Consider the following 18,794-nt stretch of genomic DNA (forward strand, 5'->3'; position numbering starts at 1 on the left):
TTAATGATACATTTGATTATTTGTATTAATTGGTGATGACAGCAGTGTGAGATGTAGAGCCAATTTAATTCTCCACCTTTAATATCTGTATATTATCACATGCTTATTGCCCAGGGAGTGTGAGGTGATCATCCAAGCAGATGAGGAAGACACCCTTTATCGCGTAGCCACTCCGTCTGTCAGTAAAGGGGACAAAGGCAAGGACTTCATCCTGCTGGCATCCAGGAGGAAACCATGTGATGCCAGGTGCTGTAACATACTACATAACAAACACCATGCTCATTTCATTGTACATTTTGCTTCTTGATTTCCAACTCCAACATATATTATATTTCAAAAAGTCTCTTGATGCTATCTTCTTTTGTTCCTCTCAGGGACCCATATCTGATCGCTCTGCGTTCTGTCACTTTGCCCACTCACCCTCCCACTGAGGACTACACGAGGGGAGAGGTGCTCTGTGCTGGCTTCACAATCTGGGAAGAGTCCAGTATTGTCACCAAGGTTGGCCAAACGAGAAGGGCATGCAGTCCATGCGCCCAGCACACTTCTGCAAGACAACCCAGAAGTAATTAAAAAGAGGCACTGGTTTAACTGCACCATGGTTGATCTGATGTGTTTTTCTTTCAGATAACCTACTACAACCAGGCCACACCGGGTGTCCTCCCATACATCTCCACAGACATCGCTGGCCTCTCCTCCGGCTTTTACAGTGCGTTTTCTGCCTGTAGCCACTTCCTGGAGGCCAACAAGGACAGCCTGGCTGCTCTGCCGCCCTCTACGCTGTGACCCAAAAAATGCTGCCACGGTCTCTCCCAACAAGAGGATCATCATTAGGAGGGATCAAGATTCTCTCTCTGTCTTTATCAACTTTCATTTTTGTTGTGGAGGTGCTGCTCTCTTGGATCCAAGTTACCCACCTTGAGATTACAGATGTCTCTCTGATGGATTTGTATTCTGGTGGTTTCTTTTAAGTCGTTAGACCTTAGGACTCACTGTATGACTTTATTTTGAAAATTAAATGAATTCACTGTATACAATAGTTTTTTTTTTAAAAGAACTTCCTAATTGATTTCAACAGTATTGATGGGTTTGAAGCAAGACGGCACAATGTTTCTTGAATTTTAAAGATTGTGTTATACTAATTTATAGATCAATACATTTTTGTAAATAGGTTTAAGTGTTTAACACAATCTCAGCAATCTGTTATCCTGAGACATGCGTTGTGTTTTTAATGGTATTGCCAGTCTTTAGAGAAACTAATGTGAGGATAAGAGAGATGTTTTGATTGGCCTCTTTTTGATATAGTTTTCTACCTCTTGAGATTTTAAACTATTTGATTAAGACTTAGAATGTAAGTTAAGTGCGTAATGCTGTTTTTTACTTTGAGATGTATGATTTTCTAGGACAATTCTTGCACTGATTGTATAACATGTTGACTTTCTACGGCCAATACTCTCACACGACGTGCTGTTTTTTCTTGATTGAACCTGAAACAATAAACACGATAGACCACTGGATCATGCACAATTCAGCTGTTGAGTTGGCGTTCACCTCCCTCACCCTACATTCCTCACATTCCTTAATCGTTTTTTTTTGTGAAGGAAAAAAAAAACAAAGAAAAACACGGCCTGCAATTGTATCCCACTGTAACGTGTGGTTTTTGTGTTGTGATAGCTGCTCAGGCCAGCAGAGGAGTGAGATGGAAGTGAAAAAATGAAAAGCCTCGGCTGGGATTTTTTAAGGAGTAGGTAGCTCCGCTTGCTTTCCAGGATAGCGTGATTGTGTCATGATCATCCTGTTATGCTTCCCAGACAGCATAACCAGGGAGGAGTAAAAGCACAAGTGAATGCATTTGAAACGTGGTCCAAAGCAATCCTAGATGAGTGTATTATGTGTCCTGGCCCACAGATGGACACTCGTTGCCAGTTCTCACCACTCTGCGGGTCTGATGTGTGCTATTCTCAGGCGGTGAGGCAAGCTGTCCTCATCGGTGCCCACGACAATGCCACCCTCTTTCTCCAGTGTTTGCCTCTGCCTGATATCCTGCACCTATCTGTCACAGTTTCAGGGCAGCCTTCGTCTGAGACTGGTTTGGTAAATCATCCTGCTCATGGTTGGCCACCATCTTGGAGGAAGCCTCATTGACATAGCTGAGAGCTACGATCTTAATTCTGGAAGGATTATGTGGTTGAAGGTAGCAAAGGTCCATGCTCTCAACATGATTATTATAGTTAGTTCAAATTTATATAATATATATATATATATATATATATATATATATATATATATATATATATATATATATATATATATATATATATATATATATAAAATCACCAGCAATAAAACAATATACAAAAACACCTTGAAGTTTCAGGCTGTTGATCAAATTTCTATAATATGTTAGTTAATATTATAGAATTAGAATTAAAAAGAAATAGACAATATCCTTGAAACTTAAGGTTTAAACCATATCTTTTATGTGCAGGTACGTTGGCTCGTGACGTCACCGCTGATGCGCCGCCTTTTGACGACACAACGTCAACCCGGAAGTAAGAGACGTTCTCAGACAGGTCTTGCTGCGCTTTTAGTTTTGATTGTTTACTTCGGGTGTATTTGGACTACACGTGAAGCAACAGCATGAGTCGGGATAACGACTTAAGGTTAAAACTAGCAACGAGAGAAAAACTCAGAAAATTCAACTCTCTGCGCGGTGAGTTTTGTTTGTGTTGCATATTAACGTCTCGTGAAGTTCAGTTACAGTTTGTTTTCCTCCTGCTGCGTTTGCCTGTATTTTTTATTTTTTTATTTTTATTTTTTTTATCGTATTTATTACCTGGTTGTTGTGTGTTTTTTCTCTTTGTGAAGGCCGGGAGGTGCAGCCCGGTGAGTTCTGGGACGTGGTGGTGGTGACCGCTGCGGATGAGAGCCAGAGAGAGGCGTACGAGCTGCAGATCAGCGGGAAAGTTGACAGGAAGGAGCTTCCTCTTGGAACTCAGTACAAGGTGTTCTCAGACCCACCCGGATGTAAAATAGGTGAGTGAGTCAGACTGTCGCCCAGACTGTTTGTGGCTGAGGCAGATCAACAATGCACCTCATTGTCATCACTGTTATAATTATTATTGTTGCTAATGTAGCCTTGTGTTCAAGGGAATGGAGGCTCCACTCTGTACGTGCTGCAGGAGCTGAATCAAATCTATGGGAAGACTCTGGGCGGTCTGAGAGTCATCATCATACATGCAGGTTTGAATTTTCAGTGTCCTTTTGTTACTGTCAGACATTTAGACAAATTGCACAAAAACTTGTACCTTCCGCTGCTTTTCATCCACTACATGCTGGTACCAGATTATTTATTTAATTATTGGTTAAACTGCTGAATAGTCTGTTGATAAATCGATCGAAAACAGTCTGATAAAATGCCCACCGTGATGTCATCAGGTTACTTATTTTGTTTTCTCCACCAATATTAAACATTAAAGTGTGTTTGCTGTTCTCTGGGAGTGCTACCCAGTGACTAACTTACACACATTGCTTTTCAGCCACTGAGCGTCAATCAACTGGAGGTGATTTATCAGTTTGTATGCAGCTTCCTCTGGAGCAACAACCCACTCATTTTTTTACCTATGCAGTAGTACTTCCAAGACCTGTAAACGCATTGTTGTTTAAGATGGGTGCAATTACCCTTTAATATCACACGGGCCTAAATAAAGTAGGAGAGGAAAGTTTCACATAAGAGTGACTGGAACCAGAAAATTGTAACTGAAAATATTTGTTGATTCTAAGATACCGCGGATGATGATGAAACTGCACACGCACACACTTCCTACAAGCTTTTATTCTTTCTCAAGTAATCTTTGCCACTCCACTTTTCCCACAGCAAACGATCATCTCCACCTTATTAGTAATGTCATGATTCAAAACTCTTATCATATTGTTAGAAGAAATACTTTGCAGCGAACACAGTTGCCCTGATGATAAAACAAAAACGTGAGTGTATAATTCTTAAAAGATTGTAGCATCTTCCATGTGATTCTGATGATAAAATGTTTGTGGTTTTCAAAAGAAAGTGTCAGAAACTGACTTTTAATTTTGCAGGTGAACGTTAACCAATTTTTTTCCCCCCAAATTTAGTAGTTGCAAATTTTGAGACATTTAAATCAATACGCATATTGTATGAGATTTTTCCCACTCTAACATGTCTCCTCTCATCCTCCTCCCCAGGAGGCTTTAGTCAGCGTTTGCCCAGTGCCAGCGCCATGGGGAAGATATTCAGCGCCATGCCGCTCGGCGACCCTGTCTATCAAATGCTGGATCTCAAACTAGCTGTATATGTGGACTTCCCCTTACAGATGAAGCCCGGCGTGTTGGTGACCTGTTCAGATCACATTGAGCTCTACAGTATTGGAGAGGATCAGAGCGTCAGGTTTGACCAACCTGGCTTCACAGCTTTAGCCCACCCCTCCCCGCTCTCTATCGGGACTACACATGGAGTGTTTGTGTTGGATTTAAACGAAAAGTCTGCTCACTCAGAAATTGAGAACATTTCCTGCCTGCGCTTCCTGCACAAGGTCAGCATCGATCAGATGAGAGCTTGCGGAGCTGTTTGTAAAAGGCAGAATGGTTGTTTTTCTCCCTCTGATGATGAGTTTGTCTACACAGACAGCACCTATTATGCCGACTATGATACCATGAAGTCTCTTCTTAATCTGCTGAAAGAGCTGGGGCCTTTGGAGTGCGAGATAGACGCATACGGGGACTTTCTCCAAGCGCTGGGCCCTAAAGCCACGATAGATTACACCAGCAACACTGCAAATGTCACCAAAGAGGAGAGCAGCCTGGTGAAAACCCGGCAAAAGATCTTCCGTCTTTTAAAAGGGACTCCCTTGAATGTCATTCTGTTGAACAACTCCAAGTTTTATCACATCGGAACCACATCAGAGTACCTCTTCCACCTGACTGAGGATGTGGCGCTGAGGAATGAGCTGGGCCTCCTGTCAAGCGCCTTCAGTGTGCATGTGAATGAAAGCTCTGAGGGCTCCTCGCAAAGCTGCGTCATGTACAGTGTTGTTGATCCCAGCTGCTCGGTGGGAGCCGGATCAGTGGTGGAGTACTCCAGACTGGGAGCAGGAGCTTCTGTAGGGAAGGGCTCCATCGTCAGCAGCTGCTGGGTCAGCGCGGGCCTCTCAGTGCCCGACCGAGTCTTCATGCATTCACTGTGTGTGATTCACAAGAACAAAACCGGGTTTGTAACTGTCGTGTTTGGGATAAATGAAGACTTGAAGCGCGGTTTTGAAGTCCCTGCAAACCTGGAAGAGCTGAAGTTCTGTGGTGTCAGCCTGGCAGACTGCCTGTCCCGCTGGGGGATGAAAAATGAACTCCTGAAGTTTTCCGGAGATGCATCCAGCGCTAGTTTGTGGAAGGCTTGTTTGTTTCCTGTTTGCTCCGATCCACAAAGCTCATTCTCAGCGTCTCTGGAGATGCTGCAGGCTGTGCTGAGTGGGTCCACATTGACTTTACCAAAAGACACAATGCTGATATCCATGCAGGAGGCCTTAGAGTGTAAGAACCTGGAGGAGATGTTTAAGTTCAGGAAGGGACTACATGAAGACATCACGCAGAGAACATGAACAAATTAGTTACTGTTATTTCAGGAGAGCGTCAGTCTCAGTATGAAACCACAAATACTGTAAATAAAAAATTAAATAAAAAAAATTAATGAAATAAATCATTCATATCTCGCTCATCCAATAAGTAATAACTTTCACAAGCCAGTCGAGGGAAACAAATCACTGACAGGTTAACTTTCTTTCTTCTTCATTATTATATTGTTTTATGTTCAGTTTTTTTTATTTTATGTTGAGACAAAAAAACACTTGGTAGGGATTGTGGAAAGTTCATGTTTTGCTTTTCACGTCTGGTTTTATTGCCACAAACACTGCTGGTAAATGTCCTGACGTCTCGTTGAAAACTGTCCAGTATTCTCTGAAAATGCCGACATTTTTTCCTGGCAACTGGGCAGATTTTTTTGTTTTATTTTATAAAAGTCAGGACTTTGAGCTTTTGTCAGCAGTATGAAGATCTGATGCGGATTCTGTCATCTGATCATCCGTCATTTTAGTTAAAATATAATTTGCATCTCGCTAATTTCCAAATTTCCCTGTTGTCATGACCCTCTTAAAATGGCAATATCAAAGGTATAAAGATAGGACGGCAGACAGTTTGAGTCACCCAAAAAAATAGAAATCCAGTCATTATATACTTGCCCTTATGATGATGGAAAGTCTGGTGAAGTTTTGTGGTGCACTAAATATTTCTGGAGCCTCACAGCAAAAATGGCGTCGCAGTAATCTCCTATAAACAACTGAAGCAGATGGGGCCTTGTTTTGAAACATGGCAGAACAACTGAAAAATGGCTGAGGCATACAGCTTGTCCAGTGTAATCCAGAAGCCTAAAACCCTAAACTGATCAAAAAGACAGTTTTTCGAAGATGAACTTGGGGATCTCTGGACGTCCAGAGACTCTGGGTGAGCTGTGTGGAGCAATTTAATTAGTTTTGGGGTGCTTTTTTTTATGTTCCTGGCTGCTCTAGTTGTTCTGGAGAATGCCGCAGCTCTGTTTTGCCGTGAAGCTCCAGAAATATTTTGTGGACCACAAAAGCTTCAACTGACTTTGCATTTCTTGACAAACTTAACCTTCGAAGGCCATCAGCCAGACCAGTACAGTGCAGAGCGCTGATCATCTGCCTTGTTTTGATACTGCACACACACACACACACACACACACACACACACACACACACACACACACACACACACACACACACACACACACACACACAGTCAAAAAGATACACGCCTGCTCGCCTTTGGAGGGAGGTCAGTTGTCGTAGTTGTTAGGCATCCCACTCCAAGGTGTGTATTTTTAGCCCACAGCCATGATCCCCCCCTTTATCTGGACCTGTGCAATTGTGGCAGAGTGGGAGATTATATTACTGCTTTACTCTCGTCAACCAAACTGCACAGCGCATAATACAGGAGGAAGGACCTCATCAATGGGAAATTACAAGTCAAGACCGTCTCAGACGTGTACAGGTAATGTCCCGTTTATGATTGTGGGGGAATATTTTAATGTCATATGTATCCACAGCCGGAGAGGATGTGGGTGGAGGGGGTTGCTCTCTGTCACACACTGATGAGATGTACAAGCCCTTTTTAAACTCTGTGTGACTGATATTTTATATACACTGTTGTAGTGCTCAGTACAGTACAGTTTGCAGATGTTTGACACACAAATTGGAAGATAAAATTAGGCATATTTCTGCCTATGAGCAGTGGAAGTGATTTGATTCAACTGTCGTGTAACTCTGATGATGGTTCTGCGAAGATGAGTGGAAGAAGAAGGTGGGCGAGTCGTACTCTGCGATCGTGGAGAAGTTGGAGGACGATCTCCAGCTCAAAGACAGCGAGCTCGTGGATCTCAAACTTGCTTTCAGGTGACTTCATTCACTACCCGTGTGTGTGTGTTTGACAGTGCAATCCACATTTAACCAGAGTCCTGTTTGTTAACACCCCCGTCCTCCTCAGTCTGCTTACTTTCCTGTGTCGGCTGATGCTGTTTTTCTGTGGCTGCAGCTCCGATGAGGCTTTTCAGAAGGTGAATGTGAGCTACCGAACAGAGAAGGGGCTGTCGCTGCTGCATCTCTGCTGCGTGTGTGGAGGTATGCATGACTACTGGAGGCTATTTATAACCCAACAAAATGTGACAGTGGAGGGAGGGATTACAATGGACCGACTGATATTATTGCCTGAGGAGGATGACCTTAAACATAACATTTTGACTCAAGCAGAAGATGTGAGATAAACTGTACACATAAAATATACATAGTTAGATTGAGTGCATCATTGCACCCTGTTCTTTGATGATGTTGTGTTGGCATGTCGGTCAAGTGACATATTTTACCAGCTCATGATGTTTGTGAGCAGGAAACAAGGCCCACATTCGCACCCTGATGCTCAAAGGCCTGCGTCCTTCCAGACTGTCTAGGAACGGATTCACCGCCCTCCATCTGGCTGCTTACAAGGTGAAGAGAATAAAAGAGGAATAGAAACAAATCTAAAGTGTTTTCTTTACACGCTTCCGAATGCAGTCTATGCCTTTGTCTGTGTGTTGTTATGTGGTGAAGAGCTGTCTATATTTTTTTACCACATGGTGGAGTGCAAGTACACACAAAGCCAGCATGATTAACTCCAGCCCTGAAGTGCTTTGTTGTGATGTGTTAAAGGCCGAGCAATCAGAATTAAAGTGAGTGATAGTTAAACAGCGACATGGCTCCCGGCTGTACCACAGGACAATGCTGAGCTGTTGACTGCGCTTCTCCACGGAGGGTCAGATGTGCAGCAGGTGGGCTACGGTGCCCTCACCGCCCTGCATGTGGCCACCATCGCTGGGCACCACGAGGTGAGAGCTTTTTGTCCTCTGTGAATGTGAACAAAATGCATTTTATTGCTTTTGAACATGCAATTTTCTCCCCACCAGGCAGCAGATATACTCCTGCAGCACGGCGCCTTCGTGAATGTTCAGGATGCTGTGTTTTTCACGCCGCTGCATATCGCTTCTTATAACAACCACGAGCAGGTAAAGCACCCCAACCAACTATCTCAGCACTCTTGACTGTGACGAGTAAAAGCTGATCGGGAAATCACTTCTCTCAGGTGGCGAAGCTTCTGCTGAAGTTTGGGGCGGATGTGAACGCGAGCGGGGAGGTAGGTGACCGCCCGCTGCACCTGGCGGCAGCCAAAGGTTTCCTCAGCATCATCAAACTGCTGATGGGGGAAGGGAGCAAAGCTAATGGTGAGACCTGAGACTTTACTTTAGACCGTCTCATCCACTCTACCCCAGTGCTCAGGGAGAGGGTTGGATCGTAGAGTTACGTACGTTTCTACTCAGACATATACATTTTCGACACATCATTGGAATGACGTAATGAGGTTTGTCTTTACACCTACACTACGTCTGACAAACTGTTACAGACCAGGGATTTGTATTTACCACAGTGGCATTACACTCAGAAATTGTGGGGGGGCGCCAAATTGCACAAAATGCCGATTTCTACATAATGTTGCTTTAACTTACCGCCATTTTTGAAATCAGGTTTTACGACTACTACTTAAATACATCCATTGGCTAAACCTACTGATTCCCTTCTTAATAAGGACAAGGAGATAATTTGATCTGCTTTTCAAAATATGCTGCCTACATCACCCACAATGCAACTCAGCTACAGAGTGACATCACCAGTGGCAATTTTTGTCAGATTACATGCAGCTTCATCTGGAGCCACAGAAGGCTTTATACCACTTTTTTCCACAGATGCAGCAGCACTCCCTTAGACATGTGATGCTTAAAATTGGTGGAGTTACCCTTTAACCATGTTGCTCTGTAGTGAACCTCTCTGCTTGCCTCTCTCAGTAAACGCCCAGGACAACGAAGATCATGTTCCTCTCCACTTCTGTGCCCGCTTCGGTCACCATGACATTGTGCGCTTCCTCCTTCAGGGCAACTCTGACATACAGCCTCACTCTGTCAACATCTACGGGGACACGCCATTACACCTGTAAACAATGTGCATTGTCGGCAGCCTTTTTCCAGTTTTTTTTTTTTTTCCTTATCTAGGCGACATGTAGTGGAGATGATGAAGTTATGTGTTGACTGTTTAATCAGGGCCTGCTATAATGGGAAATTTGAGGCAGTGAAGGAGATCACACAGCTCTCCGGCACAGAGAGCCTGTCAAAGGAGAACATATTCAGCGAGACAGCACTTCACAGGTATTGTCTCACGCAGTTTATTTATTTAGACTCTGCAGAACACAAGTACAATATTGGCACATTTAATTTATGGGCATCATTTGAACCTGTGACTCATGTTGTTCTGAGGTGATAACGAGTTCTGTGTCACAGTGCGTGCACCTACGGTAAAGACCTGGAGATGGTGAAGTTCTTGTTGAGCCAGAACGCCTTGAGCATCAATTGCCAAGGCAGAGACGGACACACAGGTGACCAGTGCACATTTACTCTCTGTACTTGAGTTTAAATTTCCTCCCACTTGTTGACATTTTGTGCCTCAAACATGCCGTCAGATTCATCTTTTAGTTGATTGGTCAATTCTAAAACTAATTGTCTTGGTTTAAGTCACTTTTCATGCAGAAAGGCCCCAAAATTTCATGGTTTCAGCTTCTCGGTTGTAAGAATTTGTGAGTGTTTCTTGTCTTTAATTGCGGTAAACTGAACAATTTGAGGTCTCAGCTGGTTGGTGGGGTCAAAACAAGACATCACTTTGAGCTTTGGATAATTGTGATGAAATTTCATTTTGCAAACTGAAAAATTAAGAGGTTAATACAGAAAAAAACATCTGGTTACTCCATGATTACGATAATCATTAGTTGCACCCCCTTTATAAAACTGTTAGAAATGGCTCCTTCTTTAACATTAATGCACAAGTAATCATGTATAATAAAGTATATAATTAGATATACATTAACATCACATGGACCTTTTTCTGCATTAGTACTTTTACTTTGATACTTCAGATATTTTTTTCTAAGAATTACGAACTTTTACTTAAAAACATATTCAATGGGAGTATTTTTACAGCGTGATACCCGTACTTTTACTCAAGAAAAGTTTCTGGAGACTTCCTCCACTGGTTGAAACTCTCCTGTTCATCATGTGTAATTATATTACAACATGGTTGTGCTTTTTATTATAATTGTGTGTATACCAATAGCTAAAAAATGCCCCTGATGGCTCTGTTATTCAGCTCTACACAGTGCCTGTTTCCATGGCCACATCCGCCTGGTGCAGTTCCTGCTGGACAACGGGGCGGACATGAACCTGGTTGCCTGCGACCCCAGCCGGTCCAGCGGGGAGAAGGACGAGCAGACCTGCCTGATGTGGGCTTATGAGAAAGGTCTGCATGCGTGTGTGTGTGTTTGTGTATGAGTGTGTGTGTGTGTGCGCGCTCTGATGAAAACTTTAAACTGATAACTTGTGTTTCTTCTTCAGGTCACGATGCCATTGTCACCTTACTGAAACACTACAAACGTCCGGATGAGTCGCCCTGCAATGAGTACTCCCAGCCAGGAGGGGGTGAGTCAGCCACCTCTTTAGAAAGGACTATCTGGATTAAAAAACTCACACAAGTCCTCCCTTCAGTGTTCCTGAACATGTCGGCTCTCTTCCAGATGGCTCCTACGTTTCTGTGCCGTCTCCTCTGGGAAAGATCAAGAGCATGACTAAAGGTAGTGAGGTGGAGTGAAGCGCGGCATATCCTCTCCGCACTTCACATCACTGTCAGCTGATGTAACAGCACACTGTTGGTGAAATTAAGGGGTGGTGTGAACAACAGATATGTCTCTGGCTGTGTGATATTTGTACTTTACATCTTAGAAAGTACTGATCTGAATAGGTTGAAACCCACATTTTAGGCCCTTCGGTCATGGATCATCTGTGGAGCCATTTGCTCAACAGGGAAGTATATCTCACAGAAGCTGTTGCTCTTTTAATGCTCCTTTTCCCATCCAGTCTTGGCAGAATAATATAATATCCAAAGCCTCTTTAATCAGCCACAATCAGCAAACATGTTTTTAAACCTCATCTTCTTGGCATTCATGTTGTTCTAAAAATGTTGCTCTGTACTTTCAGAGAAAGCAGAAGTTCTCCTCCTCAGGGCCAGCCTCCCGTCTCATTTCCACCTTCAGCTGTCTGAGCTGGAGTTCAACGAGATTATCGGATCAGGTAACTCTCAGCGCTCGTGTGTTCTCTGTTCAGTTAACGGGTTTCAGATAATCAGATGATGTAACTGAAGATCAAATCTGTCTCACACTCAGGCTCCTTCGGAAGAGTCTACAAAGGCAAATGTCGAAACAAAGTTGTTGCCATAAAACGGTAACAAAACCTCTGAATCTGACGTCTTGCGTCCCATCTTTGGTAAGAATTAAAAAAAACAAACTGATGAGTTTCGACTGTTGTTTGCAGCTATCGAGCCAACACATACTGCTCGAAGTCCGACGTGGACATGTTCTGCAGAGAAGTCTCCATCCTCTGTCGCCTCAACCACCCCTGTATCATCCAGTTTGTGGGGGCCTGTTTGGACGACCCCAGCCAGTTTGCTATTGTAACCCAGTATGTCTCTGGAGGCTCTCTGTTCTCTCTGCTGCATGAGCAGAAGAGGTGAGGAAGTGTGGTGTCTGTTAGAGCCCTCATCTAATGCCCACTGTAGTACATAAGCTACTAAACTTTATAACTTCCCTAACAATTACACAGCAGCATTATTTAGATGTTTGCACGATTGTGGCGTCCTGGGAGCTTAGAGTACATGCCACATGGCATGGCTGGGTCCCTGCTGCTGCAACCTGGGTTTGGATTCCTTCCTTCTCTCTTGAATTGCCTGTCTCTCTCGTATTCAATTTCAAATACAGCAGTTTATAATAAAGTTTTAAAGGCAAAATACAATACACCTTGCAGTTATGCAGTCAAATAGACCACAGCAAACTAAAGCTCCAGGACCACAGAGGTGGGTCAACAATGCATTGAAAACTCAGAATTTTAAGTGACTTACTAATTTGGTATTATATATTAAGGACCACCGTATTGCATTGCATTCTACCTTCAACATTTTCCAGTTAAACTACTTTTAAATTAAGCAGAAGTTCTGTGAAGTCTCGTGCCGTGAGATGTTGGCGTCAGTGATTCGACGTCATGTTTGATTCCTCATCCTGATGTCCTGATCTGAGACCACCTTAAGGAGTTACTCAGTGACTGACAAAAAAACAAACAAAACTCGGTTGCACAACCGACGGCCTCAGGTCTCATTATCATCCTTGGAAGCGTCCCACACCCATCTCCCCCCGCTCGTCTGGGCTCATCATTGATCCAGATGAAGTGTTCCGCTAACTGTGTGGCCAGGTGCTGTCTTTATAGACTGTCCTATTGATCCGTGTAAAGTGCTGTGTGTGATTGGCAGGGACCATTGACCTGGCGCTAAGTGGCTGCTACTTTAATGATGTGTCAATGGACAGGCTTATCGACCTGCAGTCCAAGCTCATCATCGCCATCGATGTGGCCAAGGGCATGGAGTACCTGCACAATCTCACCCAGCCGATCATCCACAGGGACCTCAACAGGTGGGTGCCACAGCGGTAACATACGTGGTGGGTCGGTATTGGCAGGCTGAATTAACTGGGGTCATTACTAATGATATTTGTGTTCCCTCTAGCCATAATATTCTGCTCTATGAGGATGGGCATGCAGTGGTGGCTGATTTTGGAGGTAGGATACGTTTTGCAGTGTTTTATGAGCACAAAAAAGACTTTATGCTTGTTTTGTTTTTTTTTCACAGATGCAGTAGTGCTCCCCCAAGACATGTGAACATACTTTAATGTGTTAAGTTTGTGGAGTGACTCTTTAACTACCAGTAGATGTTCACTGTCTGACCGTTGCATGTCCTTCGCTTCCTCTACAGAATCCAGGTTTCTGCAATCGGTGGAGGAGGATAACATGACCAAGCAGCCGGGGGTCAGCGCCGTTTCCTCCTTTTGATTTAGCCGATGACGCACACGAAACCCCTTTGGAATGAGTGTTCTCCTTCTTTGGGCCAAATTCTCTCAAACCAAAGAATAAGGCACTTTGTACTGAAGTGTATGCTGTTATTTTGTGGGAGTACAAGCCAGAGCTTCTGCTGGCTCCTGCCATCAATTACCCACTAGCTGAAAAAAAAAAGAAAAAAAAAAAAAGAAAAGAAAAACTGCCTTCATGCAGATTTTGTCTCAATGTGCTGACTCATCACTACCCAGAGTGCTTGGCCTGCAGTTTGGTGTTAAGTGTGTTTCATCTCTTGGGAACTGCCTGTTGTGAGTAAACTACTTGCCCTTGCAGGGACACAGTCTTCATGTCAGTAATTGGGACTCACTGTGTGTGTGTCTGTGTGTGTATATACACGTGTGTGTGTGCGTGTGTGTATGATGATTATGATGACCCGATGTCTTGAAACATCACAGTTCTATGATTCTTTCATGTATGTATTTTATTCTGTGTGCGTCTGTGCGTGTTTGTGCAGAACCTGCGCTGGATGGCTCCCGAGGTCTTCACTCAGTGCACTCGCTACTCGGTGAAGGCGGACATGTTCAGCTACGCCCTGTGTCTCTGGGAGCTGCTGACTGGAGAAATTCCCTTCGCTCACTTGAAACCTGGTGTGTTTCTTCTTTTTCAAGGTCAAGTCAAGTCAAAGGCTTGACGGTCCGGCGTGTAGGATTTAGGGGCACAAATGGAATGAAATGTTACATGTCACACGCTCTACAGTCCCATTGATCCCATTTTTGCATATTTTTCAAGAGTCAAGATTCATTTATTTGTCCTGCTTTTTAATCAGTTTTACATAAAACATTTAAAACTGATGAAAAGTAATTTAACTTCACTTTCACATTCTTGTCTTTGCGTTTATTCATCTGTTGTGAAGAGTCACTCTATGTGGGGGCTGACATGTTGAGGCCTTTCTCAGGTGCCCCACAAAATCTCCTTCTTTTGAAAGAAATGTTGGCAGGTGTGATCACTGCTAGATGCCTCCAGATCTTACACACTGGACCTTTGAATTGTGATATTAATTAAGTGAACAAACTCAAACCAATAGGGAGAGACCGGAGGATACTGCCCTCTGCATCCTGACAGGATCACCTCTTCATGTTGTTCTCTGTCCTGATTGGATAAAGTGACATGGGTCAAACACTAACCAAACACTCTATACAAGTAATTACTGTTGGAATGTGGAGCTAATAAAGAATTATTTTAATATAAATACATATAATACAGCAGCTTTATCCAATCCAATCCAATAAATGTCCATGAAAATCAAAGTTGAAACTGCGTGGAATTCCATGGCGTTTCATTCCGCCTAATAGTTGTTGAGGAATTTCACTCAAAGCCACAAATGTCCACGACATTGCTTGTCGACCGAGGATGTCCGCACAAAATCTCCTCTCAGATAGCTGTTGAGATAACTCAGTCTGGACCAGAGTGCTGTACCCACAGACTGACATTTGGTCCATAGCACTAGTATGGCTCCAAGTGTTTTAGTCATAGTTTTTTATATTGTCAAATGTCAAAACAAATTGAAAAGGCAGAAAGCTGTCAAACCACACTGAAACTAATATTTAGATGTTTCTCCCGTCTTCAGCTGCTGCTGCTGCAGACATGGCCTACCATCACGTCCGGCCTCCTATTGGCTACTCCATCCCCAAACCCATCTCCGCGCTGCTGATGAGAGGCTGGTACGCCTGCCCGGAGGTACGTCGCCTGACTTCACCCCATTTTGAATTTCCTGCGTTCTCAACTCATCCACAGGACAGTTTACACTCAGTATGGTTTTATATCTACTGTGTGCTGTACCGTCAAGCATATACACTCAAATGGTCCTTCTATGTCATTAGCTATCTAGACATGATGAAGCTCAGAGAGGTAACTGACGCCGACTCAGCAGCCCCTGCAAACACGTGCAGCAGTAATGAACGGCTTCGATTCGTCCCCAGATGATACATTATTGCACGGCTGTTCACATTTAGGAGCAAGGCGTGACCTGGACCATCCTCGCTTCAATGCTGAGATAGTAATTAGCCAGGCATGTTTTTTTCCCCCGGCCTCATTAAGGCACATTCTATCACGGCAGAGCATGTTGGCACATTTCTCCCTCTGTGGCACACCTCCTTCCTGTTTGCCAACCAGTCAGTTGCTCCCGCGGCGATCGTCTCGTCCCCGTACGGCTTCGTCAAGACACTTGGCGGCCAGCACGAAGTTTCACGTGCACGCACCTCTCGTGGTGCTTCACCTGTACCGTACAGGTGAGGCACCCAGTGATCAGCTCCTGTGGGGCTAAAAGCAGTACACACTGCACCGTGTTTACAGGATTTGAGCTTTAAAATGATCTTGTTAAAGCCTGAGAGAGCGAATGCTGCAAGGCAAGCAGAGGAACACTCCTGTGAGTCATCTGAAGCTTCTAAATCTACTGTTCATAATCAGCTCATGATCATATTAACTCTAAGGGCTTCTCTTTGAAATCATCATCTTTTCTTCTTCACTGTGCCGGCTCGATTTTCCCGTGCTCCTGTATTGAAGCAGCTCGCAGACAGACCTCGGCCTCTATCTGAGGATGTCATGTATAAATGAACAGCTCCGGGGTGGCAGCGTTTGTTGTTCTACAGCGAGGCAAGAGATCTGAGGAGTGCTTCTGAAGCCGAGTTCACCTTTGCTTTATGTGTGGGTGGACTACAATGAGCTCAACATACAGGACGGTGTTTGAGAGAATACACTCGTGTCTGTACCTGACGTGTTTGGTTGTTCAGCGTTGAAGCAGAAACAATAATTCAAGTTTGCATTTCCACTCCAGGACCGGCCCGAGTTCTCTGAGGTGGTTTCCAACCTGGAGGAGTGCTTGTGCAACGTCGAGGTACACAATCGCATTTGACACCGCAGTGCGTTACATGTAAAGTATGCTGCGATAATTAAATATTCTCAATTTTGTCTGTGTTTTGGCTGGTGTGTGTGTGTGTGTGTGTGTGTGTGTGTGTGTGTGTGTGTGTGTGTGTGTGTGTGTGTGTGTGTGTGTGTGTGTGTGTGTGTGTGTGTGTGTGTGTGTGTGTGTGTGCGCATGTCAGCTGATGTCTCCGGCCTCCAGTAACAGCAGCGGCTCCCTGTCGCCCTGCTCCTCCACCGACTGTCTGCTGGGGCGAGGAGGGCCCGGCAGGAGCCACGTGGCCGCCCTGCGCTCTCGTTTTGAACTCGAGTACGCCCTCAATACGCGCGCATACGCCTTCTGGAGTCAGAGGTACGAGAACTCAAGCACGGTCACAGACAGGTGAGGCTCCAGAGAAGAAGGTTAATTTACAGCACAATGACAGCATTTACACCAAATGACCCAGCTGTTAACTTGTGGCTGATTTGGTGGACGGGATCCTTGATTTTGTAATACTACATTTCCATAAACATAATCAAAATGTATATAAAAGGGATGCTAAGATCTTGTCCAAACCTGTCACTGTAGATCTGTTATCATTACTTTTCTTGCCTTCATTTTACTTCAAAACTAATTTTGGAGGGAAGTTTGGAAAAAAATTGATATTGATTATGTTGTAGCCCTCCCACGAACATCTCTCAGAGCTTTGATTGTTTGAAAATGTTTTGTCTCTGCAGCCAAATAAATCTGAGCTCAAACTGATTATACAGATGTTGTTTTTAAAGACATCATTGCGGAGGCAACACAGATGTCCATGTTTTTTAAAGTTACTTATACATCCTTACACTTACCATGTGGATACCCACTAAAAAGTAGTAAATGAGGCTGAACCAAGAGCGTTCAGTTAAATGGGCTTTAAACTTTGCTAACAAGAACTTTCAGAAACATCATGTCTGGGCTTGCTCCGAATTGTCTAAACGACTCAGTCTCAGCCGTTGCTTTGCCAGTAACATGTGGACCAGTTAAGATGCTTATTGCAACAGTGAGGAGTGGAGTTGCTTGGATACCGAACAGGAAACAAAGGAAAGCAAATGCAATAAAACATGCATGGTGAGGAGGAAGGCCTCCGTTGGACGCCTGGCTTTACTGGGTACTGTGTGTGCAACAGTGTGTGTTTGTGTGTGTCTGTGCGTGTCCCAGTAGTCGCAGCCTGGTAACAGCTTTGACCCAGAAACAGGAGGTGGTGTTATTGTGGTGTTTCAGTGACTCAGTCAGTCCCCCAACAAAAAAGTGTTTTTAACTTTCTCAAATCAATAATCACCACTACAATAAACATCATTTTATGAAGCCGTATGCAGATTATTGTGTCATCCCATCAAACCCGTCATCAGTGCTGTATATCGTACTCCTGCAGAGAGAGTGAGAGCAGCCTGGTATTAGTTTGGACATTGCATATTGAATTTCTTCTGTCGATCTGGATCCATCTCATCTGTCCTTCCCCATGTAAACTAAGCAGTATGTATTTCAAGACCAGAGTTTGGAGTGGATTAATGTGTAATGACTGATTTTATTTATTTCATTTTTTTAGTGAGCGCCGTCGTGCATCTGGAGGCCTTTCACTGGAGGAACTCAGAAGGAACATGCAGTTTTCTCCCATTGATCGAAACGGTGTGTTGGCAGACAACATGTGCACTGATACTGTTTTTACCAGCTTTTGATGATTATTTTATCCTATAACTTTCCTTTTCCTTCAGCAGTAAAATTATCCACAAATGAAACTGCTCTTAAACGGTGAGTATCAGTTACTGACTTGTCTCTCTTTTTTTTTTTTCAGGGTACGTGTCTGATCCCATGAGCACCATGAGATTCTGCTCGTCTTTCAGCAGCAGCGGCAGCTTCGAGGACAGTAACTAAACCTGCTTCAAGCTCCCTCTTTGTTATTATTTTATTTGTGGCTATTTGGACTGTTCATTTGAAGTAAATAGAATAGAATAAACAGTAACAAGTATGAGAAGAAAATAGTGCCAGCGGAACTGTATTTAGTTGTAACATACTCTATATGGACGAGCTGTAAGAATTCATAGCACCCTCTATGTCTGTAATATTTAGTTTTGTGCTACATTGAGTTTGTCACAAACATTTTTTAAGACTGTTGACGTTTTTAGATCTTGTAAATACTGTATGTGATAATCAATTGTTCTTGTGTACATGGTTTACCTAATATGAAATACAAGCTTTAAAAATCCCACTCAGTGTTCACATGTCTTCATTCCAGGAAAAAGAAGCATCAAGTCA

At 43.6% G+C, this 18,794-nt stretch overlaps 3 protein-coding genes and 1 long non-coding RNA gene across 6 annotated transcripts in view; 3 read left to right on the forward strand and 1 right to left on the reverse strand.

Moving 5' to 3' along the window:
- The window catches only part of acot11b (acyl-CoA thioesterase 11b), an 11,455-nt gene extending 9,924 nt beyond the window's left edge, over positions 1 to 1,531 (forward strand). For both annotated transcript variants that reach the window (XM_037113856.1, XM_037113854.1), the window contains exons 14-16: positions 115 to 246; positions 375 to 501; positions 628 to 1,531. In XM_037113856.1, coding sequence (XP_036969751.1) covers positions 115 to 246; positions 375 to 501; positions 628 to 786 — 418 coding nt within the window. In that variant the 3' untranslated portion in view covers positions 787 to 1,531. The remainder of the gene's footprint in view (positions 1 to 114; positions 247 to 374; positions 502 to 627) is intronic.
- The window catches only part of LOC119028192, a 5,547-nt gene extending 2,575 nt beyond the window's left edge, over positions 1 to 2,972 (reverse strand). The window contains exon 1 of the long non-coding RNA XR_005077625.1: positions 2,837 to 2,972. This is a non-coding gene — a long non-coding RNA (uncharacterized LOC119028192). The remainder of the gene's footprint in view (positions 1 to 2,836) is intronic.
- Positions 2,516 to 5,743, forward strand: fpgt (fucose-1-phosphate guanylyltransferase). Its single transcript, XM_037113853.1, has 4 exons — positions 2,516 to 2,713; positions 2,869 to 3,036; positions 3,151 to 3,243; positions 4,222 to 5,743. The coding sequence occupies exons 1-4, from the start codon at positions 2,641 to 2,643 to the stop codon at positions 5,625 to 5,627; spliced, it is 1,740 nt and encodes a 579-aa protein (XP_036969748.1). The 5' UTR covers positions 2,516 to 2,640; the 3' UTR covers positions 5,628 to 5,743.
- A 534-nt stretch (positions 5,744 to 6,277) lies between these two features.
- Positions 6,278 to 18,747, forward strand: tnni3k (TNNI3 interacting kinase). Of its 2 annotated transcripts, none has more exons than XM_037113851.1 (25): positions 6,278 to 7,092; positions 7,385 to 7,493; positions 7,633 to 7,718; positions 7,984 to 8,081; positions 8,348 to 8,458; positions 8,537 to 8,635; positions 8,713 to 8,851; positions 9,470 to 9,614; positions 9,722 to 9,826; positions 9,959 to 10,053; positions 10,818 to 10,967; positions 11,063 to 11,146; positions 11,242 to 11,298; positions 11,702 to 11,794; positions 11,887 to 11,944; positions 12,035 to 12,229; positions 13,078 to 13,182; positions 13,275 to 13,327; positions 13,521 to 13,573; positions 14,115 to 14,247; positions 15,228 to 15,337; positions 16,434 to 16,493; positions 16,702 to 16,901; positions 18,088 to 18,167; positions 18,334 to 18,747. In XM_037113851.1, the coding sequence occupies exons 1-25, from the start codon at positions 6,936 to 6,938 to the stop codon at positions 18,411 to 18,413; spliced, it is 2,655 nt and encodes an 884-aa protein (XP_036969746.1). In that variant the 5' UTR covers positions 6,278 to 6,935; the 3' UTR covers positions 18,414 to 18,747. The 2 variants fall into 2 exon arrangements, with proteins under 2 accessions (XP_036969746.1, XP_036969747.1); XM_037113852.1 differs by having other exon boundaries at positions 16,702 to 16,871.
- Positions 18,748 to 18,794: the final 47 nt, after the last annotated feature.

The sequence above is a fragment of the Acanthopagrus latus genome, chromosome 11, assembly GCF_904848185.1.
Source record: "Acanthopagrus latus isolate v.2019 chromosome 11, fAcaLat1.1, whole genome shotgun sequence".
In the NCBI taxonomy this organism is placed as follows: Eukaryota; Metazoa; Chordata; class Actinopteri; order Spariformes; family Sparidae; genus Acanthopagrus; species Acanthopagrus latus.

What these genes read in the sequence shown, in the direction of transcription:
- fpgt (XM_037113853.1), top strand. Translation starts at nt 2,641, where the DNA reads ATGAGTCGGGATAACGACTTAAGGTTAAAACTAGCAACGAGAGAAAAA. An exon ending in CCCACCCGGATGTAAAATAG is followed by an intron (nt 3,037 to 3,150) that starts GTGAGTGAGTCA and finishes CTTGTGTTCAAG; the next exon opens with GGAATGGAGGCTCCACTCTG. An exon ending in AGTCATCATCATACATGCAG is followed by an intron (nt 3,244 to 4,221) that starts GTTTGAATTTTC and finishes CCTCCTCCCCAG; the next exon opens with GAGGCTTTAGTCAGCGTTTG.
- tnni3k (XM_037113851.1), top strand. Translation starts at nt 6,936, where the DNA reads ATGATCCCCCCCTTTATCTGGACCTGTGCAATTGTGGCAGAGTGGGAG. An exon ending in CCATCGCTGGGCACCACGAG is followed by an intron (nt 8,459 to 8,536) that starts GTGAGAGCTTTT and finishes TCTCCCCACCAG; the next exon opens with GCAGCAGATATACTCCTGCA. An exon ending in GATCAAGAGCATGACTAAAG is followed by an intron (nt 11,299 to 11,701) that starts GTAGTGAGGTGG and finishes CTGTACTTTCAG; the next exon opens with AGAAAGCAGAAGTTCTCCTC.